Consider the following 26,643-nt stretch of genomic DNA (forward strand, 5'->3'; position numbering starts at 1 on the left):
GCCCAGAGCGGAAGTGACGTTTCGGCGGCGGCGGCAGCAGCCCCCCGCGCCCCCCCCCCCCCCCCCGCCCCTCTCGGTGGTTTTTGCTTTTCCCCGCGGGCTTCACGTCTCTTCCTCCGACGAGACGGAAAATGGCCGCCCGGTTGCCATAAGGGAGCGGAGCCGCCGGGAGTTCCGCCCGCCAGGTGAGAGAAGGGCGGAGGTAGAGGGGCTGCGTGCAGGCTTGGCGGGGCGGTGGCCCCGGGCTGGGGGGAAGATGGCGGGGGGAGCCTGAGGGGAGCAGCCCGGCCCGGCCCCGCCCCCCAGCGCGCGGTGCTCGCGCGCCGCGCCGTCCCGCCTTCCCGCGCCGCGTGACCTCGGCGCTCCGCAGCCATTATCCCGATTATCCCGATTATCCCGCGCCAGCCCACGGAACGGGACGGGAACGGGCGGTCGCCGTCACCGCCCTGACGTGGGCCGCTGCTTCCCGCGGGAGCCGGACCGAGCCGGTGCCGTTCCTCCCTGCGCCCCGGGAAGCGAAGGTAGAAGGGGAAGGGGCGGTGGGAGGCGGCAGCGGAGCTGCCTTGGCGCTCCTGGAAGCCTGGCGGGATGGGGGTGTAGGGTTTGTGGGGAGTGGGCGGCCGGCCCGCCCCGTTGGGCTTGCGCCCCGGGTGCGCGGCCTTTGGCTGTGGGCCTCTCCGGGGGAGGCGGGAAGGCCCGGGGGGATGGGGTGGCACAGCGCTGGTTACGGGAATGTTAAATTTGCCCGTTATCATTGTGGGTGTGACGCTGAGGGAAACGGTGCCGGAGAGAAAGGATGATTCCCGGTGCTGGATGAGCCTTTACGGTGGCTGGAGGAACTTCCCTTCGGGCATGGCTGTGGTTCAGGCGCTGGTGCCTGAGGTACCCCACGCCTCCCTGCGCCTCTCGTGCCCTGATTGCAGATGCCCGCAAAACCCCGTGAGGGACCGCCGTGGGTTTTATGCCCCTCGCTGAAAGGGTCTATTGTGTTGCCAGTCTTGATTGTGCTGTACTGTGCAACCATTGCAGGATCATTCCCGTTACTTCCCCTTTGCTTTGTAAACCCCCTACTTTTCGCCTTTAATTCTATGAAAATCAGGCTCTTGTTTTGTGTTTCATGTTGATCCTTTACGAAGTCGCTACAACCCATCACTTGTTTATCTCGGCGATCAAAGTTTTGTCCTCAGAGGAACAGTTAAATTTTACTACAGAAAGACGTGAGGGCATGCAAAACAAAGGTGCTCCTGACTCTGCGAGTAGTCACTGCTTAAGCAATGCAATGTATAAAAATATCACGTAGAATAGTTGTTCTTGGTGTGGGAGGGATTAGTTAAACAGCGTGGAGTTGCAGGAAAATGCTGTCTAGCTGCTTTTCTCCTCCCTCCTCCTCGTCCTCCTCTCTGATAATCACGTTGTTTTGGACAAAAGCGAGGAAAATGAGGACGGGGTAATGGTTTTGGCACTGAGGTGTGCTCCAGGCTTGCATCTGTCTTGTGTCAGGGAAAGTAAGAATTGCATCCTCCCACTTGTCGCTTTTGATGTTGAGTGACGGGCTGTGCTTAATGGCCGGCCCAGGCCCGGTGTTACCTCTGTCGGTGCTCGGAGCTGGAGTGCCGCTGTCCTGGGCAAGGCTTCAGCGTGCCAGCCTGTGGGGAGCAGCTCAGGTGGGGCTGGGGCTGGCACAATCCTGGGGGCAGGAGGTAGGAGCACGTGCCATGAAGAAGAGAATGCAGAAAACTTGAAATAGTCGTAGGAATCTAGAAAAAAAATCAGCAGGGAGCTGTTTGGAGCTAGGGTGCAGATATTCGGATGGATTATGTTCAGGCTGGTTGTCAAGGAGAGGTAGTGCTGTAAGGGTTTGTGGAATGCCAGAGAACATTTGCGGTTTGTTTACAGGTAGCGGAGGTAGGTGAAGAAAGCTGCTGAAGCAAGTGCTCTGTTTGTCTGTGTGAGAGTTTCTCCCAAAGGTATTCGGAAAAAGCGCGTTGCTTGCTTTTCATTGTGCTGGCCCTGGCCCCGTGCAGCTTTGTGGTAAATGGGATCTGGGAGGTGATGTGCCTGAAAAGGCAGCTTTTGTCCAGAGTAGTTTTCTTATGGATCACTGCTGCAGCCCACCAAGCACCTCTGAGGGTGTCAGCCTTGGAACAAATGAGGGTGGGAAGATTGCCTTTTCTGCAGCAGCAATTTGTGTAGTTCATAGCAGAGACTGGGGAGACCGTGGTGTGAGGGCATATGAAAACACGGTGTGTAAAACACACACACAAAGATAACAAAGGCTGTCCAAAACTGTGTGTGTCCAAAAGCATGCTAATTCCTTTTTGTGTGTGGAACCATTTCTCAGTCACTTTGGTTTCTTTGTTTTTCTAGTTAGAGAAGAAACATGGTTTTGTTTGCCATTAGCATTACATAAAAGACAGCTAACAATCATATGACAGTTTTGCAGAGGTATTTTGATGTTACTAGGATGCTGCTGGGTTTTGACTTCATTTACAAATATTTTGTTTTATTTTCTGTATAGAAATTAATGAGTTGGGGGGAAAAAGGCCTTTGTGTGTTTTACTGTTTCCATTATATTTCCGACATACGAAGTAGGGCTTCCCACCTCCTGTTTGTATATAACAAGATAGTTTGGGCAAATTTGCCATGGAATTTTACTATTTGAAGGAATCCAAGTCGCCGATGATCTAAGTAGGATGGGTGTGACTGTGAAATGCCTTCTATTACTATGTGTGATGTGCCACTGCTAGAGTTGTGGACATTAAAAAAAAGGGGGGATAGAGAGTGGATAAGAAAGCACAGCAGATGTGCAAGCGCTGAATAGATGACTTACAGTGCTGTCTCATTAAGACTGACTTCCTTTATTTCTGTGGGTGTATTATGAGAAACTATTACAAATTCTGTGGAATTTTATGAAGACTTTTGTGTTGTCATGGTTGTATAATCGTCCCGTCTTTTGAAGCCTGAATCTCTGAATGAAAACACATTTTGGCAACAGCTTGCGAATTACTTAAACAAGATTTTTATTTAAATCTACCTGACAGCTCTCAACTAATGTTTTAAGCAAGAGAAATACAGACTACTAAACAGCTGTAAAGGAAGGGTAGCTAAAGTAATGGATCTAAGAGGAAGCAGTGTTTTGCTAGTGAAAGTGGGTATAACTGTCCTACAATGTCTTAAACTTCCATGTGATGTGTAACTTGTTAAGCAGCTTGAGAGATGTGTTGTATCTACAGTCTGTGTACTCTGACAAAACTCCAACATCAGCGGTGTAGTGAGGACTCCTAAAATACTATATAAAAGGAATTGATTACCATTTTCCTTGTCCTTTTTATTTTTTATTAAATATAGCAAATGCTGACAGTGTCACTTACTTTCTTATTGTGTTGCTTGTGATGGGATAAGCCTGATTGGGTGTCTTCAATCAATCTTGGCCAGCAAATGCGACCATCAAGCAAAAACAAGATATACAACACAAAGATCCTGTTGTTTTTTTCATTAAGAAACTTATCTGGATGTGATTCAATAACTGACAGATGGTGGACTAGCCAATTTTTGGAAAACGTAGTTTCTGCGTTAAGTCTTGGTTGTTTGGGTGTGTTTGGTTTCAGTTATTTTGACTTTAGATGTGTGTGTTTATTTTGTTGAGGTTTTTTGTTTGTTTGTGGGGTTTTCGTTGCTTTGGTTTTTATTCTTAAAGCTGCTTGCAAGTATTGTTAAAAATCTTAAATACCACCAAGTTTGTTGCTTCTCGAGGCTGTGCCAAGCTGGTTTCAGGGAAGGTTTAAGTTTGTGGTGCTGCCAAAAGAAGCAGTCCTGCCCGGCTGCTATTTCAATTTCCTTGTGTTGGCCTAAGTGTTTGTGGGCTGTGTAATGAACCAAATTTAAAAAAAAAAAAAAAAGTTGAATTGAAAGTGATCCAGTATGTGGGTGCAGAAATACTTAGACTGGCATAGGAGAGATCATCAGGAATGTGAGGAAACACAGGCTAGGAGAGATGGGACTGTTTCTTTAAACTAGCAGAGCCACCTTATTCTGTGGAGCTGCAGCAGCTTCCTTTGTAAAATCCACATTTGTTTAACATGGCAGTGAATGGTTGAGAGCCAAGCATCTCCTTTCAATTATGTAGGGTGGAAAGTGAGGGAAAAGAAGTGTGTGGATTACAGCCCTGGTGTTTCATGCACAGGCCATGTTCCTAGCAGTTGTGGTCCTCTCTTAAAAATGCTGGGTGATCGTGATGACACCTTTTCACATTGCTGATGCACACCTTTGGCCGAGCGGGGGCCTCTTCTGACAGAGCAACAAATGATGCTTTGACCTCTTTTTATTGCCCTTTACTGTGCCCTTATTTGACGTGGTGTAGCCACTCCAGCCTGCCATGAGCAGGAAGAGGCTGTGGGTGATTTCATGTGCTGCTGTGAACCAGGATGTTGTAGCCGTGGTGCTCTGAGGATGGGTATTTTTCTGTGAAGGTGTGCAGCATGTCGGAGCTGACTGTCACAGACAGCTGTTTTCCTAAATACTTGTGGTACTACCTCAGTTCTTTTCTAAATCAGCTTTAATAAAGGTTAATAAAATTTTAGATTCTTGCTTATTGTGAGAATATTTACATGGACAAAAAAACCTCAGCTATGTAGTCTTTTCACTTCTGGTCCTGTATGTTGTTTGGATTAGTGGGTCTTGTGTGTCAAGGTTTTACCTATTACAACTAAATGGAAGCAAAAGCTGCAAATAGTAAAATGTTTTTTTATTCAGTAGTTAAGGTTTTTTATTAGAAGTTCTTTTTTTTTAAAGCATTGTATCCATACTCATCTTAAAAAACTTAAATGAGAAAAGGGTAGCAGGTATGTTTCAACTGCCAGGGTTGGATGTGGTATAGCTAATGTGTTGTTTAAAAACAGAGAAGTATGGCTACTTTTCACTTTTGCCAGTTACTAGAAAATATTTCTAAGACTGCAGAAGTCACAACCAGAGTTGGAGTTATGGTAATGTAAGATCCTACCTTCTACTTAGTGGTTTTAAAAGTGAAGCAGCTATCTTGCTATATATCCCCAGGATCTAAAGACTTATCTGAATTAGGGTTTGGGATTTCAGCTAACACCAGTTTTAAGTCAGAAACGTAGGTTATATAAGTATTCATTTAACATACCAGCCTGAACTTGAAGTTTGTATTGCTTTTTCTGTACTAGACTTCTGAATGCCTTCGTTACCCTTTACTGGCTAATACCATCTCGCCTTTTGTCTAGACAAAATCTGAAATGGTCCGATACACTACTGTGCTCCTTCGGAGACTCATGCTTGCTGATGATGAGAAGTAAAAACTTAATCTTAATAAAGCATATGTTTTGTAGAAATTGGAAATATCTTGGTCACTACTAGTGAATGGTAAGTGGACTTTTGAAAGCAGTGTTTATGAACACAAATGCTACATTTCTTCTTTTAGATGAAGAAAACACCTATGAACAAGTGTGGAAATGTCCTTTAGGAGCAGTCAATGTCTTATGCGTTTGGATTTAATGAATTGAATTGTTGAGCTGCAGAATTTCTGAAGATCCAGCCTGTCTGTGGAGAACTGGGATAAAATCCCTGTTTTGTTGCTTGAGTGGAATTGAAAAGTGTGTTTCATGTTGGGTTGGTCTACAAGTGTACATAGTCTTAAGGCTTGGAGGTAATGAAAAGCTGAGGCCAGTAAAGAATTCACACCTGTGAGACTGGCTGTGTTATTACAGTTATGCTTCCTTTCTGTGTAACTGTGGAAGAGCTGGTTCTTGAAGATGCTCGCTTTTTAGGTGAAATGATACATGTATGCATTTTAAACTAGAAGTTATACCAGAGTAATGTTTCTGTAAATATTGCAAGAGAAACCTAAAGATAAAGCTTTCACCACTGGCCAGAGTTCTCATCCCCATTTTTTTCCCCAGTAACGTAGCTCTAGTGAAGTGCAGAGCTGTGTGCTAGAGCTCGAACTGATCTAAAAGTTTGCCACTGTCCTTTTTGCCTCCCTCTCTCTGGCTGCATGCTGTTATTTGCTCCACAATCCAGCTCAGTTTGGCCCTTCATTAAGCCACATGGATAACCTAGTTAAATGAAAGTGGTTTCTAGGTATCAAGAGCTGGTCACTGGAGGACCTGCATGAAGGCTGTCAGGGCTGCTGTGAAGGTGAGGATAATGTGTTACACGGCCCTGTTACCAGGGCTGAGGAAGGAGTGGTCATACATGGAAAGGGATTTGCCACTTGGCAGTGGCTGGCTCTTGAGCTGCTCCAGTCTTGGTGTGCAGCATCACTGAGTCCAAGAGTAAATTTGCTATTTCTTTTGTATTGTCTTTTCATGAGATTAATGTTTGAACCTGTTTAAGCAAAAAGGTGCTTCCTTTTAGCAAATGTTTGTGTCTTTGACAGTCTCACTTTTTGTTCTGTAGGACTCAGTGTTGCTGAAAGCACAAATACAGAGGTTTGAAATAGTTTCTTCATTGACACCGACTAACAGTTTGAGGTAAGTTTAGCTTAAGTCCATTTTAAATGTTCTGATTGAACTCAGCTATTGAAAATTAAATCTTGTTTTGCCTTCCTAAATTTTATGCTTGCATAAGAAGCTACAGTATATAAAACTGTCTTGTAAAGATCAACTGTACTTGTCATACATAGAATGCAAATAATTTTTAAATTATTGAGTAATATTATAAGAGTTATATTATAAACATTGTGCATCTGATGCTTGGTTTAATAATTACTTGTAACAGAGAAAAAAACCCCACCAGCTTTTGTTTTCTGTCGCTCTTGGAAAATTGGCATGTCTTAAACAGTTTAAAAGGTCTAAATTTATGTTGCCTGTGAGTATTGTAACAGATTACAAGCCATTTTCTGTAAGTTTAATTGAATTCAATGAATTAGAAAATATCTTCAGAGTATAGGTTCTGCAAACTTGCTTTTTAGTGGAAGGAGTCAATAAAAAAGAGCATTCAACATACTCTTCTTCGCCAAGGTAAATAGTTTTTTCTGAGTTACATGGAAGTCTGCTTTAAGTTTGGTTTTTGCTGGGCTCATTTCAGATGAGGTTACATCTCTTAGGCCATCCGAACTCTCATGGGGAAGGCCATATGGGGCAGGAGGAACCAGTTGATAGGAGAAAAGTTCATCTACTTTTCTCTTTTGGGCTCTCTTAGATGTGTCTAAAGTCTCTATAATTTTGGTAACTTTAATTTAAACTCTAATGTTGTTTTTATCTTAACATAATTGAAATACCACCAAGGTAATGAGAGACTATATAAGCAAAAGTGCTTGTTATGTTGAGCTAGAATTTTTGATACAGTAATTTTAGGCTTTAAAGCCTGTTTGCAATACAAGCAGTAAATGTTTGATTTTTTTTCAGTTTCTGTTTTAATTTTATTGTTAAACTATGATAATTGAGCATTGAGAGGCTTGAAAATGTCTAGTTACTTGTTCATAGCTTTTATTCAGGTTGTCTAATGTGACACTTGTTTTTTGTTTTTTTTTTAAAGCTGGGCAATTTCAAAAGAAAATGGTAATGGGTCAAAGTTTTTATTAATTAAATTGGGGATTTTTAGCCACTGATCCGAAAAGAAAAGGAAAAGGTGTGTATTTTTTTATGGTTAGCACTAATTCTAAATATCTGTTATGACTGTACATCAGAAGAAATTATAGTTTATTATGAATTACTTTCTTTTAGTTGTCATTGATTTATAATCAGTTGTAGTTTTCATAGCTTAATTTGTACTGAAGCGTGTTGAATCTTGTTGCAAGCCATATTGTTCAACCAGTTGTCAAAATCTTTAAGTTAGCTGTGCATTTTGCATGTAGGTTAAAAAGCTAAGTTAATCTAAAAAGATGCAGCATGGTCATCTTGAGCAGTGGAAATTCAGATCAAGAGTGATGAGCTTTAGTACATATGGTTAAAAGAAATAATGCCTGTGGGTCAAATTAACAACTGCTGGACCAAACACTTCAGGGCTTTTTCTTTGCTCATGTGAGTGTTGCATTGTAGAGGACTGTGAGCTCCTCCTGGAGAAGGAGCAGTGCATTGGAAATGCAAGAGAAGTATAAACCACACAATAGCTAGAATTTTCTTACGATATATTAAGATGTCTGGAGTTACATTATTCTTGCCTTAATTTGCAGAAATGTTTCATTTTCTGCTGCTTCCTTTCTCCTACAGGATCTGTCTGCAGTTGAATCTGGAAAAAACCTTTACTGTTACACTTCGTGTTTTCAGAGAAATTGTGTGCACTGCAGCAATGTTAAATTCTTTAAAATGTGGTTAAGTTTTAAATTTACTAATAAATGTACTTACATTGTCTTCAAAGCTCTTTTGTTTAGCTAATGCTATACTACTTTCTAATAGTGTCATTTTAGTAGATGCAAATTTTGTTCATTTATATCATTTACATGGATACTAAATGGTTGCTTCTATTTTTTCCCCCTCTCATTGCTTTTACTTTTGGGAAGGAGTAGATCTACTGGCAAAAATGGGTCGATCTAATTCTAGATCACATTCGTCAAGATCGAAGTCCAGATCTCAGTCCAGCTCTAGGTCAAGATCCAGATCACATTCAAGAAAAAAGAGATACAGGTAAGTCTTACTGCATGAAAAGGTGATTTGGTGTATTAGTTTTTGTCCATGAATTGGTTTTCACTTGCATGATGCTGTGGCAGAAGTGAGCCTGGAATCCTATTTCATTTTAGGCAGTAGGTAAACTATGCTTTGAATGTAGTTTCTGTTTAATTTTTTCTCCCCCTTTTCCTGTATCTCAGGATAACTTCAGAATGGTAGTGGTTCTTCACGTTCTCTGGACAGTTTGATTCTTCCCTTCTGCTTTACATGATGTTTTCTTTATCTAGTCGCTTTCCCTGTAATTTTTTATTTCTCATTAAACTTTTCATATTTGAAGTAACTTAAGGCTTCAGTAAATAAGCTTTATGTTGTCTTCTCAGTTGCCTCCAGTGTTTTCCTCATCTTACTTATTAGTGGACATTACCATCTCCTATAAGGAGTGGGTCAGTTGAATTTACTCCCTCAGCTGGTGCCATGCACAGGCTGGCATATTACACTGTGAACCGTGGTGGCTGAGAAACTGGATGCTGTGTTCCAGAGAGGTGATGATCTCTAATGAAATGTCTGGGGAGACCAGTGAGGCTGGTAGTGTCTTAACTACATGATGCCAGGTTTCACAGTCCTTAGCAGTATAGACATGCTTATTATAATTAATTTATTTCAGAAATAATAAATAAGAGAGATTGTAGAAGTTACTTAAAGACCAGGAGTCTGCATCCTTTACCTTCTGACTGCATTTTGAGAAATCTAGCATTTTGCATCAAGACACTTCTTTTTCTTTTCTTTTTTTTTTTTTTCCTCAGGTTTTCCAGTTGTAAAATATTAATGTTTGATTTTTAATTTTAGTTCCAGGTCTCGGTCAAGGACGTATTCCCGATCTCGAAGCAGAGATCGTGTTTATTCTAGAGATTATCGCAGAGATTACAGAAATAATAGAGGAATGAGACGTCCCTATGGTTACAGAGGAAGAGGTAGAGGGTATTACCAAGGAGGAGGTGGTAGATACCATCGTGGAGGCTATAGGCCTGTTTGGAACCGAAGACACTCCAGAAGCCCTAGGCGTGGCCGCTCCCGTTCCAGAAGTCCAAAACGAAGGTCGGTGTCTTCCCAGAGGTCCCGGAGCAGGTCTCGTCGATCTTACAGATCTTCCAGGTCCCCCAGGTCCTCTTCATCTCGTTCTTCATCCCCATACAGCAAATCACCCGTCTCTTCCAAAAGACGCGCATCTCTGGAAAAGCAGGCAAAGAAAACGGAAGGGGCTCCTTTGCAAGACAGTCCCATGAAAAATAAATCACAAGATGAACAGAAAGATACATTTGAACACGACCCATCAGAGCCTCTTGACGATTTTAACAAATCATCAGCAGCTTCTGGCGACATTTGGCCTGGCCTTTCAGCGTATGATAACAGTCCAAGGTCACCCCATAGTCCTTCTATTGCCACCCCACCTAGTCAGAGTTCGTCTTGCTCTGATGCCCCTCTGCTTAGCACAGCCCACTCAGCAAAGGACACACCTCAGCATTCCCATTCCATTCAGCATAGTCCTGAGAGATCTGGCTCTGGTTCTCTTGGAAATGGTTCTAGCCGCTATAGTCCTTCTCAGAATAGCCCATTGCATCATATCCCTTCGAGGAGAAGCCCTGCAAAGACAATCCCATCACAGAGTGCCCCCCGTGAGGAGGCTCGAGTGCGCTCGTTTTATCCTGAGGGTGGTGAACAGGAAACTGCAAAAGGTGGAAAGTTTATGAAAAGGTAAGAACCAAATTATAAGCCTACTGTTGCCTCTTAAAAATATTGTTAGAGTTTCATCAAGATCATTACCACAACCTTGGAAAATGCATTGTGGAAGACTAGTAATACTAGTCCAGTTGGAATTGTGCTTGAAAGATACATATGCCTTTTCCTGCTAGGATGCTTCAAGGCCTTGGATACTGGGTAGTACAGACTCAAGTATCCTTGAGAAGGAATTGATTTATGCTTTTCCTCTATGGTTTATTGTCAGTTTTTTGCTATTATGAAAAATCTTAATTAGAATAGTGCATCAGACTTGCTGGCTTGATAGTGAACTCTGTTCAGGTATTTCAGAATTTTAATACTTTGTGTAGTTTGAAATGCAAGTATTCTGGAAGTGTAGAAATGTCAGTGTTGTGCAATAGTTTCTTTATGTTGACATAAACAGCATCAATTAGCTAATTGTGTGGTGCAGTATGAAAACTTCGATGTCTTGAATTGCATTACTTATCAAAGAGGGTAGGTGTCGGTATTCTAGGAATATAATGCTGTTGATGTTGATGAAGGAAGTTCAGTGTATATATTCCAATGAATGTAAAATTCTTCAATTTGTTCTTAACAAGGTTGACATAGTAATTTTTGAAAGTTGTTAAAGCCATACTGATGTTAGACTGTTCTTTTTGAATGTGACTGGCGTTTCAGTGGATTTCTTACAAAAAGAGTTAGAGAAGTTGTGACTGTGCTATATAGGCTTGATTGTGGACTTTTAAATTAATTTGTCTAGTCAGTGCTTTATTATGTAAAAAAATGGCTGCTTAGGAGATCAAAAATACAACTTGCATTAGATGTGTTGGAGTTGGTGAACGTATTAGAACCTGTGTGAACGTAGCATACAGATAAGGCAGTGACTGGAATAATTAATTGGTGTGTTTCTGTGTTTAGGAGAGCTGCCTTCTAATGGTTCCCTGCTTGAGCACAGTATAGTGAATGCACTAAACCTGTGCCAGATTGTGGAATTATCTTAGTCATGTGCAGGATCTTGAAAAGAATTCACTTTTTTATGCCATTACTTCAACTCTTTCAGTAAAAGAAGTGCAAAAATGAATTGCAGTCTGAGTTTAAAAACCATGTGAATTTGATGGAAAAAATTACTAGTGTAATGAGAGAGAATGTGAAACTGGGTACTGATTAAGAAAACAAGCAAGTAAATTTCTAGGCATTCTACAGAAAGGCATTATATTCTTCAGATGCCTCCATTAGTGCATAAATGACAGTGTATACAGTGTTAATGGTGTGCTAAGCATTGCATGCTAAAGTTAATTGCTCAGAGGAATGTATGTTCATCTTCTTTTGGTGTGGAATTGACACAAAAGGGGAATGCGAGTGAACTGGAATGAATGCAATCCAGAGTTACCAGTCTCTTCTTTGCTATCCACAGGTACACAGATGAAGAGTCTAGAGTATACCTGCTTGATAGGGGTAATACCAGGGAGAAGGAGGCCCAGAAGGAGAGAGGATCAGAAAAAGGGAGGACAGAGGGAGAAAGGGAATGGGAGGAACAGGAAACTTTAGATTTTTTTGTTGATAAAGAGACTGGGAAGGAAAAGTTTAATGACTCTGAAGGGGAGGACGCAGAGGAGACAGAGGATTACAGACAGTTCAGAAAATCTGTCCTGGCAGATCAGGGTAAAAATTTTCCTACTACATCTCACCGGAATGCTGAGGAGGAAGGAACCAAATACAAATCTAAAATATCAATCAAGGGCAATAGAGAGAGCGATGGATTTAGAGATGAGAAAAGTTATAAGCTTAAAGAGACTGGCTATGTAGTGGAAAGGCCTAGTGCAACAAAAGATAAGCACAAGGAAGAAGACAAGAATTCTGAGAGACTAATGATGAAGAAAGAAACTCAGTCACCTGAGCAGGTAAAGTCTGAAAAGCTCAAAGAACTCTTTGATTACAGTCCTCCTCTACACAAGAATCTGGATGCGAGAGAAAAATCCACCTTCAGAGAGGAGAGCCCACTTAGGATCAAAATGATAGCCAGTGACTCCCATCGTCCTGAAGTTAAACTCAAAATGGCACCAGTACCTCTTGATGATTCCAATAGGTAAATTATTCCACTTTACAGTGTGGCTCTCCACTTGCCTGCAGTGTTGTTCGTATTTATTTAAACGAGTGGTTTCTTTGTTGTTGATGCGTTTTAGACCTGCTTCCTTGACTAAAGACAGGCTGCTTGCTAGCACACTTGTCCATTCCGTCAAGAAGGAGCAAGAGTTCCGATCCATCTTTGACCACATTAAGTTGCCACAGGCCAGCAAAAGCACATCAGAGTCATTTATTCAGCACATTGTGTCCTTGGTTCACCATGTCAAAGGTATGTGTTTCATTTATTTTACCAGATATGTGTTTGACAAGATCATTTAAGTCTGTTTGCCATTTCTAGTACGGGAAGATTTCAAACCTTTTCTAATGTTGTGATTTATGCAGACTTCCTTCCTGTTGAGGTATGCATGAAAATAATTAGAAAAATAATGGTCACAGAAACTAGGACAAAAAACCCACAAGCAGTGTAGAGTATAATAGCAGGTATTCTATGTTTCTGGATAAATTTTTGGTCCTAGGTAGCATAGAAAGTTTGAATTTCTTCAGTGTACTTTAAACATACACTGGTCAGTTTTTCTAATTTTATTTTAATGAGTTTACCATACAATTTTATATTAAATGTTGTGATGTGGGTTGAGAGATGTCTTTGGACTGTAAATAACAATGGACTGTAAATAACTCCTTTTGGAGTACTCTAGAGGTCATTTCCAGATTCTTATTAGAAGGTGGGGTTTTTTTGTGTGTGGGTTTTTTTTGTTTGTTTGTTTGGTTTTTTGTTTTGTTTTGGGGTTTTTGTGTGGTTTTTTTTGTTTGTTTGGGGGTTTTTTTGTTGTTTTTTTTGTTTGTTTGTTTGTTTTTTTCTCAGATTTAATAAAAATTGTATTCTAAATGGTAGTAAAGTTCATGGCTATAATGTGCTTTATTCCTATATGATAATGGTTTCAGGAATTGCATTTGCACAAACTTGGCAGTGGCTAAATAAACCTCCATTAAATGAGTTATACACTAATTGTTTTCTGATATAACAGTAGTAGTGGCTGTTTTCTATAAACACCAAGAAGAACCCTCAACAAACTAAGCAGAACAAAAGTCCTCCCCCAAAACCACTGAAATCCAAACCTGGACCATATGATACATCAAAGTAGATATGTTTCAGTTAGGTCATATCCTCTTTAAGTTTTTTTATGGGACAATAGATAATTCCTAAAATCCCCTGGGGAGTGTTCTTTGAATGTTGTTTTTTTTTTTTTTTTTTTCTCTAGCATTTGCTTTATTTCACTGGACTGTTGTCTTGCTGTTTTGTTAAATGTAACTAAGATAAGACAAAGCTGGTGAAAGTAATTTTGCCATATCACCGCAGTAAAGGGAAAAGTGGAAATGCTTAATTACCAGTTTCAGTGAACCTGTCTGTAAGCATTGTTTTTAAGATGCATTGCCTGCTAAAATTGCTGAGATTTGTGTGCTAGAACTATGTGCTGAGTTCAGTTAAAAATCTCGATTTTATTGACGTAATTCAGATTACTAAAGCCAAGTTATTTCCTTCATATTTATTTACTTACCTAGTAATAGTCAACGATAAGGGACTACAATAATGTATTAGTTAAAAAAAATTGGGATACCTGTTGAGTGTATAATGATTTGTTGTGAACATATCTATTTATTGATGTGTAAAGAACTATAAGACTCAATCCAGTGGGAGCTTCTGAAAATTTTTTGCTTATATGATACATATGTAGCTGTAGGTGAAAATAGTACTTGCGGAACTCTCACATGTTGATCACAGAATAGACTTTTTCTGTAAATTTTTGTATGTTAAATATATTATAAATTTAACAGCCTGTCTGGTCAAGTTACTAGAATATGTACTGTTATGGTTATTTTTGAAAGCAGAACATCTCTTTAAGTTTCAGATTTACTGTGGTCTGTGATCAGAATTTTTGTAACTTTTTTGACAAACTAAAGTTATGTTCATTATTGGTGTGATGCGACCAGTCTGAACAGCTCTTTATTAATGTAGAGCTGAAAATGCCCAGTGATGTTTTCTTTTTCATTGTAACTAGGTCCTGGAATGTGTTTTGAAATGGCAAAATCCATGTTACAAAAGTAAAATAGCTGTTGAAAGATACAGATGCCAAACAGGCAAAGTTGAACCTTCTGTCTTCCTGGCAAAAATGGCATAAAAACAGAATTACTAGCTCAAATTCCTGTGTTTGATGGAATTATGATTGAGGCACTACCCTTGTAGTGGCCGTTTCAAGTTTTAATGGTTGGTTATGAGACAAATGCTGGATGCTGGGCGGTAAGTTGATACAGATGTATGTTGACCTGTTAAGCAGATAGCTTGCTTCATATGTAACATTTCATAGCTCATGACTTTTATGTATTTCTATATTACATTTAAACACATTTGTTGAGCTGATTTAAAAACTGAGTTTTGCTGTGGCTAATTTAATTGTATTTGAAGGAAGGAGAAAATTTGTCAGAGGAGTTGTCAAGTTTGCCAAGATGCCAGATGCTTAAATGAGTTTATTTATGCCATAGGTGTGTTAATTGTATTGTTTATCATCACCCAATCAAGAAATTGTATTCCTTTAAGAAAAAAGTTGTTAGGTCATTCATGTAGTTATTGAAGTGTACATTACTTAAATGTTTTCACTAATTCTTATTTTAAATTAGAGATGAGATAAATGGTAAAGTGTACTTGCTGCAAATATTAAGGTCTCAAAAGTAATTTCACTTTCTCTTGTGGGCAAAGCATAAAATAATAGTTTAAGAAATTGCTCTTTCTCATTAGCGGAAAACATCTCTGAAAATGAGCAAGTCCAATCAGTAAATGATGCTTGGATTAGATGTGATATAATCATGGCATAGTAGACTTGCAGTGATGCTGTGCACTGTTATTTTGTTTGGGTTACAGTGTGTGTAAAAATAGGGAAAACGCCACATTTGCTTGTCCTGATAAATTTATTGAAAGTACTGTAGGTTTTGCCTGCTACTTGCCTTTCTGTCAGGAGTAGAATATGTGTCAGTTGAATGAAGCTAATGAAACAGTGCTTTTTCTATTGTAACCAACAGAGCAATACTTCAAGTCGGCTGGAATGACCCTAAATGAGAGGTTCACTGCATATCAAAAAGCAACTGAAGAGCACTGCACCCGACAAAAGAGCCCAGAAATACATAGGTATACGTTAACTGCATATGCAGATGCTTTGTGTTTCAAATAATGTCTTCTAATATTTCTTTTGAGAACCCAAAATACTTTTTCTAATCTGGATAAGGTAATTTGTATAATTACAAAATACAAAAAAACCCCAAAACCCTTCTGTAAAAGAGAACTCATCTTAGTCAGGTCTGGCTTCATCTGTGGTTTTGTAACAGATGTCTTCTCTACCTCTGTATCTCATTTGGGATATATTTACTTCTCTCACATGCAGTGCTCAAATATTGAGGGGCATATGTCTTGAAGATGAAAAGAAGCCCTGTGTGAAATGTTCCATCTCATACTACTTTAGTTTTTGTGTGTGTTAATTTACAGCAGTTTTTTGAAAAATCTGAGAATCTAAAAGGTAAGAAGGTAGGCATGCAGATATAGTGTCTGATCATGTGCTCTAGTTTTATGATGCAGTGTACTGTATTTGTGTTGCATGTGAGGATACAGTATCTAACTTCACAGTTTTTCTTGTTAAGAAACTTTTGACTTTACAGCAAACTGTCATAGTGCTGATGTTTCTTGGAGGGAGTGGGCTTTCAACTGGCTACATATACTGGTCCTTTGGAAATAAATAATTAAACATTTTTTCTGTCTTCCAAGCTGTACTTAAAATGTGAAACACCAGTCTGCCTGTTTTCTGTATTTGTGTTTTTAGTGTACTTTACACAAAACTGAACTGTGATTCATTTATAGTCTGCTGTGATGCATTTTTAGTCTGCTTCTGATGGTGAGGTTTAATAATGCAAAAAGTTTATTCTACTGCAGAAATGCCTGGTTTGTCAATTTTCTCTTGAAATGAAATGTCTGATGCTGTTAACAGTCACGTACGTGTATGGCAAGACACTGCTTTTATTTTACATTTAGGAGGATTGACATCTCTCCAAGTACCCTGAGGAAGCATACCCGTTTAACGGATGAAGAGAGAGTCTTTAAGGAAGAAAGTCAAAAAGTAGGTTCTAAGTACATGTCCTATCTGTGCTTCTAAACTTAGTCTCATTTTAAATCTCAACTTCATCTCTGGTTTTCTGTATAAAAATACAAAATTGTATTTATTGTACCTACAGTACTTGCATTTAGAATTTTTTTTCCGTTGAGTAAAACATGTTACCAAGAAGCTGGTTTATGTAGTGTGATTTTGCTATATTAATAACATGACACATAAGGTCAAGTATTTTGCCATGCTTCCTTTCTTCTTGCATGTTTTTTGACCAGTAAGCTGTCCAAGAACAAAGAATAGGTTTGGGGCAGAGGGAAGTACCAAGATGGTCAGTGAGTAGTGTGGTTGAACTCAAAGATGGTTGTACTCTGTTTAAAAACAATTCACCAGAGGAAATGAATACTTAATTATCTCTTCAAGCCATGTATTGTTGTTGTCTGTATCACCAAAAACTAGGCACCAATTGGCTTGATGGGAATGCTTGTTTGAGACTGAAATTCTTAGCTGTTCTTTTTTTAGATGTAGCCATTGCATGTAAAGGGCAAAGTCAGTTTGTGTGCTGAAGTTTGTTGAAAAATAGATAAATTCTGTCTTTTTATATTTAAATTGATGCACAGCTTGCCTTTTCACTGAGATTCTCTTGATGTTTTATTTCAATATTTTGTTGCAAAATATATATTTGTTTACAGGGAGATAAAAAATTAAGGTGTGATTCTGCTGATCTTCGGCATGACATTGACCGGCGTAGAAAAGAACGAAGTAAAGAGCGAGGAGACTCAAAGGGTTCCAGGGAATCCAGTGGGTCAAGAAAGCAAGAGAAAGCTCCAAAAGATTACAAGGATTACAAATCTTACAAAGATGACAGGTAAATATTTGATGTCCCTGTAGAGGATATTAGCTTCTAATTAGCCTTTTGTAATTGTAAGCTTAATTGCTTTCAATTTTCAATGTATAATGGATCATTTAATTTTAAACAATTAAAATTATTTGTTTTACAGCAAATATGTATTATCTGTCTTTTACACGGCTTATGGTGGATGAGGACAAAAACTTTGGAATAGCAAGCTAACACTGAAAAAAAAAATGACAAATTAATCTGTCCTATTATCCAGGCTACATCAGGAGGTTGGACTTCAATGCAGTACATTTCTATAAACAGTTTGTGTAAGAACTTTGGTTCGTTATGCTTGATTCCGCACTTTTTCAACTCATAACACCCAGAGTATGAGAATTTTACTGATATTTAGGTTTTAACATGGGTGAGAAGGGGAATTTCTAAATTTATCTAAAGCCAGTGGGCTGTTTTAAGAAAAAAATGTTAGCATATCTCAGTGGATACTGTGTAGAAGTGGTAAGAGTTACTTCAGGTATGACCTTTCTTTGAATGAAATGCTAAAATCCTATAAATTGGGTCAAGTTAATGTCACTATGGGGCTACTAAAAGTCTTGCTGTAGGAATTTTTCCCTGCTTTGTACTGTATATATATATAAAGTGAATTTTTACTTACACTCCTGTTTCCCACTTACTTTGACTTGGTATCCACATTTTCTTCCACTGGCTAATTTCCCTACAGCCATCTATGTAGGGAAGCCCATACCATATACCTCACAACAGTGTGCAAACTGAACTGTGTCAAGTTACTGTAAAACTTTACCTTGAGGGGTTTTTCCCTTTAACTTCTGCTTTTCTACCTCAGAAGAAAGGCAGATCTTAAAAGTTAACAGCATCTCTTCACGGCATCAGAATCTAGAAAAGTTGTATCTTTACAGTTTGCAGACTGCTGCTTTCCAACTCACCAGCAATAATATGCATTTAGTGCACTTAAATGTGTCAGAGGAGGCTGGAAAGTTGAAATATACTTTGCTTAATATGTCAAATATGTAACGTGTGACTTTATAACCAGAAGGGGGTTAGTTTTTCATAAAATAGAGACCCGGTTTAGTATAGCATGTTACAGACTATCTAGTACGTTTAAAATAGCACATAGTATATTTTTTTATTTTTCAGTAAACAAAAAAGAGACCAAGACCGTGCTCGGTCCTCCCCATCTTCCTCCCCATCTTCTTCCTCATCCAGTTCTCGAGAAGAAAAGGATTGCAAGAAGGAAAGAGATGAAGAGTTCAAAACCCACCATGAACAGAAAGAATACTCTGGTTTTGCAGGAGTCAACAGGCCAAGAGGCACCTTTGTAAGTTTTTCTCCTATTTTTTCCCCAGATTATGAACACTTCACCAATGGCAATATTGTAAAAAGGAAATGAGGGAGTGTTGTAGTGATTCATGTTAGGCTAGACTTGAGGTCTTTACTAGACCTGAAATATTGAGTCTTCTTTTTTTCCCCCATCACTCTCCAGTAGCAGTTGAATGGTCTATAAATATGCATTAGCATGATATAAGGGTCTTGGGAACAGGATTTCTTAATTATTCCTTGCTCTTCTGTAATAATACTGTTTCCTGACAGGATCTGAAAATTCACTGTTCTGTAAGTCTTAAGTCCTGATAACCCTTAGCTCCCTGCAGCTCCTGTTTTTCCCTCTCATGTTTGATTTGATTTTGCACTCCTTTGTGTGTAATGCCTGCAACTTTTTAAGTAGAGAATGGCACATAATTAAAAATAAATGTCAGCCTTGAAACAGCTATATTGAGGAGATGGTATACTTGGTTTTTTTGTGTTTCTTTGGCTTGGACTAGCCACTGAGCATGAAAGTTTGTTGATCTACCTCTAGAATGTATTTAAGCATTGTGATTTGGAAAGTGGCATATTGACCACTATAGTCTTCACAAAAAAAACTTACATTAACACAGAATCTGAAAGTTTAATTGTTGATGTATCATTGGGAAATGTAGATGCATTTGGAAAAACTAGGAATCAATAAAGAAGGCCTTGAAGAAGATAGGGAGCACTTAAAAACACCATACAGCCCAAATAAAAAAAACAAACCCAGAACAACCCACAAATAGACACCACACACCCATCCCCAAGCAGCACAGCAAAACAGACCTCCAAACCACAGCTAAACACACAAAAAAGTTCAAGTTCCATGCAGGTTGGGAAAAACTGTTTTACATAATAAGTAGGAGTAATTTCATACTTGAACAATAATTCCTTAATGTAGCCTGTAATTAAGACCAAATAATGCTGAAGTGCAGTGTTTAGTATAAATGTTCAGTCATGCAAAAAATAAGTTTTGAACTACACATAAGGGTGTCTGAAATGCATGTGGCATGTGCCAACACTTGAGGCTTGAATCCTCCATTTAAAAAACTGTAGCTACCTAAAGGAAAATTCAAAGTTCTAAATTTCTAACACTAGAAGTTTATAGTTTCCTCCTAGAAGTTTATAATTTCCTCCTTTCTTCTTATTTTTTATATAGTTATGCTATAGAACTATGTGGCATAAGTATATAAATCTCTGGATGGTGTAGGCATCAAATATGACTGTCAGCACAATTTCTAGCTATGTAAAATAATGGCACAAACAAAACAGAAGTTAAACAAAAGAGAGCTTAAAACTCCATATCCTCTCAAGGAGATTTAGTGGGAGAAAACTTGTAAGTCATTGAAGCTTTCCTGCTTTATAAAACCAGATTGTGTGTATTGTGAGAGAGGTGCTGCTTTACATGCAATTGAGGTAGATGGGAACTGGAACATTAATAGATTTCTAGTAGTTTAATTGCTACTGACTGCCAGTTTGGTCTGTGCAGTGATAACAGATTAATGTTCCCTAACAACATACATGGTCACACACAGGCTTTTGGAACAAAGTGTCTGAGCAGGTGAATCTAAATAGGCCAACTGCTGACTCAGATCTCCTCTTTAGGGATACATCTTGGATGGTATCAAAAAACACAGAGCAGGTAGCGTAGGAATGTGTTTGTAAATACAGGCTAATAGTGGCTGCATTCCAGTGAGTACTGCTTTGCTTCTGGAGTAAATAAAATGCTTTGGTTTTGAATCTTTCTCCTAACAGGAAGCTTTGGAGAATGTAAAATCTTCCCTATCCAGCAAGCTAATGTTAAGTCAGCAATGTTTTTTCACTAACTTTGGCTGGTACACAATTCTCTTGGATTCTAGGCTTCCCATACATAAGGATCATGAATAGTTTTCAAATATGGACACAGAAGTAAGGATAATTAGAATTTTTCAATGGCAATGCCATTAGTATCCATATCTGAAAGAATTCTGTGTAGCAGCTCTGTTTAAAGTGAGTTCTATATAGAAATTATACGTTTGTCTTTTTTGTGGTAGTCTTTCTAATAAACAAACCCATAAAGATTACACCATAGTAGATTTTATGTCCTGTAGTTCTTTACCTGAAAGATGATTTGGTACAGGGAAGCATTAATAAAATGGAGAGGAAAACTGTAGATGTTTTTCTTAAAGGGAATCTGATCACAGCACTGAGTACCAGGAAATGCTGATACCTTTTTTTTTTCTCTTTTTTAATCTTGTCATAATTCTGTCTGCCCCCTGCCCCTTCCCCCAGGTTACAGTTTGCTGTGCCCTAGTTTTGTAAAGCTGTTGGAAATCAAGAAAGCATATCTTATCTCCTCTCTTGTACAGTTAGTCTGTTGCTTTCCTAATGACTCTCCAAACAATTTTTTGATTGTTTTTTTTTTTCTCCCAGAGTATTGGATAGGTCTTATGAGCCTTCTACAGATTGTTTTACAGTCTGTTTGATTTCAGAGTAATTTTAAATCTGTCCAGCATAATTCTGCATTAGAAGTTCTGGAGTTTTGTGGAACTAAGTATGCGTAATACTTACCTTTTGAGTTCATTAATTATATATATTTTTAATTTATGTTTATGAAACATGCTTATTTTTAACAAATAAATTAGCTTCCAGTCATATTTTTATACTATTACTCTGAAGATGTAGTTCTGTGTTTTTAAGTAGGTTACTTTTGGAAATTGTGTTCCGTAATAACTGCAGTTTTTAGCAGTCTTATCTTCCCAAACTAACCTTTCTTCTTCCCTTCGATGAAGGATATAAACTCATTTAATGTTTTCTACAAGCTAAGTATTTACATGCTGAGATAACTGTATACATTACTACCTAGTGTATTCTGAGTTAAGGATGGTTTTTGGTGTGAGACTTTCTAGCTGTCCTGGTTCAGGGCAAATTTGGGAGAGAACCCCCCAAGGGTCTCCTCTAGAAAACAGATTCAATTGCCCCCGCCGCCGGTTTGGGGAAGAAAAAACCTCCTTGGTGAAAGGTGGAAAAAACTGTTTGTTAAACAATAATGCCTGAACAATATTAAACAATGAAACCTCTTCCCACTCCAAAAGCAATGACAAACTCAGAAAAGTCCCCTTCCTGAGTTGCAGCTTGGCTCACTCAGTCTCTTATCAGTCCCTCTGGCTTTGGAAATGCTACAGTCCAGGCCCAGCCTGGTGGGCCACAGGTGGAGCTGCTGGTGCTCTTTGGTGTTCAGTCTAGAGCAGCTTTAAACATGTCCAAAGAAAAGAGAAAAAAATCCCACAGTCCAGGGAACTTCTTTGCCTCAGCTAGCTGAAACTAACTAAAAGCAAAAAAGAGCTCTGTCCTGCTGTCTGTCCATCCACAGACAACGCAGTCCAGGAGCAGGAATGTGGAGGAGTGAGTGCAGTGTCCGAAAACAAACTGCACGCTCCTTCTCTCCCCCCTTCGCTCTCAGAACCAGTCTTCAAGGTGCAAACTTATTATCCAGCATAAACAGAACAGACAGCTGGGGACACAAGCATCATATAGCCAACCCAGGACACTAGCCTAGCATTTTAAAACCCCAGTGATTCATTATAAAGAATATTTAAAACACTCCTTTTCACTTTAAGCATTGCTGCTCTGCACAGTACATGCTACTGACATTTTCTGAGTAAAGAATTTACTCATTTGAAATGTAATTTGGCCAAAGGTACATTCTTGAATCTCAGTTAAAAATGCTTGAGTAACACACAGTGGGTATACTCCTGCGAAAAGTGCGCTGTTAGTATGTATTCCAGAATCACCTTTTCATAAATTATTCAATTGACTCCATAAATACCTCTCTTTTCCCCCTGACAGTTTTGTCCCTGTTTCAGTCTAGCTTTCCTCCTGGCTTTTTGTCTGAACAGTTTCAGAAGCTTCTTGTGACCTTTTGTTGCAACACACTGGTTTACTAGCAGTCAAAATTTCTTTTCAGTGGTTGTGGGTGAACTGACGCCAAGAATTCAAATGTGTTTCAATTAAGTTTAATAGAATCACTATTTCAAAATGAATGCTTGAATATATTACTTAAGGTAGTATGTGAATTTGAAAATGGTTTTTCCACTTGCAGATATTGTAATTAAGCACAGAAAGTATTTTCAGTAATAGAGAACTTGACTCTACTTTATGGTGTTATGTAAATGGATTAAATGACATCTTGGTTAATCAGTTTCGAATTAGGGGCAGAGGAAGAGCCAGAGGAGTCTTTGCTGGAACAAATACTGGTCCCAGCAACTCAAATACTACTTTTCAGAAGAGACCGAAGGAAGAGGAATGGGATCCTGAATATACCCCAAAAAGCAAGAAATACTTCTTGGTGGGTGTGGAGAACTCAATGTCTTATGCATGCTTTTTTTTTTTTTTTTTTTTTCCCCAAACTTTCTACAAGTGTAGAAGTAGCATGCATGTATGGACAGGGGCAAGAGTAACTGTGAGAATATCAGGGTGGCTGTAGTGGTTGGTTCTGCTTATCTTTCATCTTGCTGCAGCAGGCTGGCAGTAACTGACGCCTGACATGGAGTTTATCTTCAAAAACTTCATCAGGGAATGGGGAAGAAGGCAGGTTCAAACAAAATTTATTAAAACCCAACTTTAAACCAGAAAGGTTTGTGCTGCGTTTTCCTGGATTTATGTCTGTACGACATTTGAGATTTGTCTTAGATTGGTCTGGAGGTCTACAGAAGTGAAAGATCAGGAAAAGCTGACAGTATTTGTGGATTTTCATAGGCAGACTGTTACAAGCAGTTCTTTGCTCTGAGTACTGCGATAGCCATAAGAAAATCACCACAGTTTTGATGCCTTTCTCCCATCTGGATTATGATTATGAAAGGAGGACCCTTGATGTAATCACTCTAAGTAGTGCAGTACACTGGATGTGTGGCCTCTGCTCCGGTTATTTCTGTAACAATAGAAACTTTGAAGGATATTGTTTCATCATTGAAAAATTATAAGTAATGAGCTTAAGACCTTCTCCTATGGCATTATAGCTTGTCACAAATATGTTAACAGGTAACTAAAAATAATGCAGTCACAATTCAGATATTTCATTAAGGAGTTCTGTCTTCATAGACATATCTTTTCTGATCTGTAAACAGAGATGTGATAACCTATTCATGATACTGGAACAATCAATTTTAGTTATTAAACTTGAATTTCTAAAAATATTTTAAATTAAATAAGCTGCCCTTCAACTAATTCTGTGTAAGCTGTATTATATGGGTGTGATAAATATTTAATAGATCAGACTTCTTTCCAAATCACAAGTTAAAAAACCATATGTTGAAGCAAGTGTACCTCACCATTCTAAATAGAAACATTTTTTATATTAAATAATGGTTTGTAGATTTCATGCAGTGTGTGAAATGATTGTGAGAACATACCTAACTGTATAAGGCTGTATTTGGTAGCTAGACAGCAAATTTTAGGCTTATTAACCAGAGGAACTCAACTAATGTTTGGTAATGTTAGACTTAAACAGTTTGAAGTTAATTTGCCCTACATTGTGCTGGTGGGGCAGATTTTCTGAAAACTGCCTTCAGTTACCTCTTCTTATGAAGTAGAAAGAACTCCCTTTGTGCTCAAGTAACCTAGCACTTTTCTAGAGCTTCTTTCAAAGTAACAATTTTTTCCCCTCAAAACTAGTAATTCTTAATTCTGACTGAGTGTAAGTTACAGACAAGTGATTTGTTACTAACATTTGAGTAGACCCACAGTGAATAAGGGCTCTTCAAACCATTGTATGGTGGTTTTATTTAGAGCATTATGCCTTTTAAGAATAATTACAATCTGAAGAGAACTTTTTAACATTTACTTTGTTTTATACATTTCCTATAGCATACTAACATTATGGGATACATTTAAGAGGTGTCTAACCTTACTCTTTTTTCTGGTGTTATTTTAGCATGATGACAGAGATGATGGTGTGGATTATTGGGCCAAAAGAGGAAGAGGCCGTGGTACTTTCCAGCGTGGCAGAGGGCGTTTTAACTTCAAAAAGTCAGGTAGCAGTCCGAAGTGGACACACGACAAATATCAAGGGGATGGAATTGTGGAAGATGAGGAAGAAACAATTGAGAATAATGAAGAAAAGGACAGACGCAAAGAGGAAAAGGTAAATTGTTCAGTGAATTGCAGATTAGATGGTTCATTTGCACTATGCCGAGTAATTGGCTGCACGTTGGGATCACTTTGAAGGTTTTGGAGTTGGATTGTTAACAGTTTACAACAAGACTGTTTTCTTTCTTTCCACAGGAATAAGCCGGAAGAAAGTTGTAGCTGAAAGAGCAGCTCTTGCACCACCCACACAACATTTTTAATATGTTTTTTGTTGTCAAATGAATGTAAGCATTTTACTTAAACTTTACTGTTGGAAAGTAGTTTAGAGAGATTGTTTTTGTTTTAAGCCTTTAGAAAAAAATCATGATATAGTAAACTATGTTAATGATCGTACAGGTAGAAAGTTAAATATTTGTAACAACTTTTAAGAAATTTTACTGTTTGTTATATGCAGTGTAATTCTGCTTTGTTCAAATATATGGTCAAGTACAACTCTAAAAGTTTTGATTCTCCCCTATGTCTGTGTTTTATTCTGAAGTAAACTTACAGTTCTGCACACCTAAAATCTTGGAGCAGCATTTTTTATAAACTATCACTACTTCTCTGTTGCCTTTTTGTAAGAACTATATTTAAGGGTTATCCAGTCACACTGTAAGTACAAACAGTTGTGCAAAATGCTGATTGTATGTTAGCTCACGAGAATCACATTTACATAGTGATAAACCTGGATTCTTATTTCACCCTGCAAGGGTGCAGCAAGAATTTTACTTAAGCGGTGAAATCATCACTTCTTTAGTAGCCTAAGAAATACATATGCATATACAAACTACAGTGAGTTTCAAGTGTATTTTTTGATAGCTTAGTCATCAGCAGAACACTTAATTTGGTGTCAGTACCAATCTAGCTTCTTTTTTAGCAGTTTCTTTTTACATTTTGTTAGAATTGCCTCTTTAATTTCTCTGTGTGAGGTCGCATCTCTGGGTGTGTAATCCGGCAAGAGTGAGTCATTCGCGTGAACAGCATTTAAGTTAAAGTGAGAGAGCAGGGCAGGAGCAGGTGGGAGGAGAGAAACAAAACACCACAAAATCTTGAAAAAAATAAAAAAATAAAGCAAGAGATGTGAAAACCTGAATTTGTAAATATAATTCATATACCAGAAATGTGAGAAATGAATCTTACTTTCTTCAACACTGATTTCTAATAATTGTGCTGCAAGAATTTTTGTAGCTGAAGTGCAGATATTAAGGGGATTTTGGTTGGTTTGTTTTTTGTTGTTGTTTTTTTGGAGGGGGTTTTGGTTTGTTTAAAAAAAAACAAAAAACAAACCTTCAAGCTTAGTTTTAGTGGTAGTTACACACTTAACCTCTAGAATGTTAAGAATTAAAGTAATATACTTGAATTACCAGAACAGCAACATTGTAATACAAGATTACTTTGTTTCTCTTTCTCAAAATGCTGTAGATAAACTAAATCTTAATGATATGTGAAGTTAAAAGTGTAGTCGTTCTTATTCACCCCATTGAAAGGCATAATACCATTAAAAGCAGGGGAAATAAGGAAAAGCTTTGATAGAGGTGTTTGTATTAAATACCTATATAATGTATGCCTTCTTATTTGCTTTACTCCTAGGAAGTAGTTAACTCCCCCATACAAATTAAACAATAGAAGGAAGGAAAACAAAACAATCATCACTGTAGCTGAAGAAACTATATTTTAGGTTGTGCTGATTTGCCAGCAGCTGTGTAGAAAGGGAAACAGGAACAATACTTGCCACTCAGTAGTAGTTAGTTAATAAAGTCATTCCCTCTTT

The 26,643-nt window shown here is 38.5% G+C and overlaps 1 protein-coding gene across 18 annotated transcripts; it reads left to right on the top strand.

The window, feature by feature from the left end:
• Window positions 1–49: 49 nt before the first annotated feature.
• On the top strand, window positions 50–25,664 carry BCLAF1 (BCL2 associated transcription factor 1). Of its 18 annotated transcripts, none has more exons than XM_064413582.1 (15): window positions 372–521; window positions 5,244–5,382; window positions 6,418–6,491; window positions 7,498–7,590; window positions 8,468–8,585; window positions 9,414–10,319; window positions 11,737–12,408; window positions 12,506–12,675; window positions 15,480–15,585; window positions 16,480–16,564; window positions 17,242–17,417; window positions 18,561–18,741; window positions 22,948–23,094; window positions 24,679–24,888; window positions 25,029–25,664. In XM_064413582.1, the coding sequence occupies exons 5-15, from the start codon at window positions 8,482–8,484 to the stop codon at window positions 25,032–25,034; spliced, it is 2,763 nt and encodes a 920-aa protein (XP_064269652.1). In that variant the 5' UTR covers window positions 372–521; window positions 5,244–5,382; window positions 6,418–6,491; window positions 7,498–7,590; window positions 8,468–8,481; the 3' UTR covers window positions 25,035–25,664. The 18 variants fall into 18 exon arrangements, with proteins under 18 accessions (XP_064269657.1, XP_064269663.1, XP_064269654.1 ...); XM_064413592.1 differs by lacking the exon at window positions 7,498–7,590 and having other exon boundaries at window positions 8,462–8,585; window positions 9,414–9,662; window positions 9,762–10,319; XM_064413580.1 differs by having other exon boundaries at window positions 373–521; window positions 8,462–8,585.
• Window positions 25,665–26,643: the final 979 nt, after the last annotated feature.

This window comes from Passer domesticus, chromosome 3, assembly GCF_036417665.1.
Source record: "Passer domesticus isolate bPasDom1 chromosome 3, bPasDom1.hap1, whole genome shotgun sequence".
Lineage (NCBI taxonomy): Eukaryota > Metazoa > Chordata > Aves > Passeriformes > Passeridae > Passer > Passer domesticus.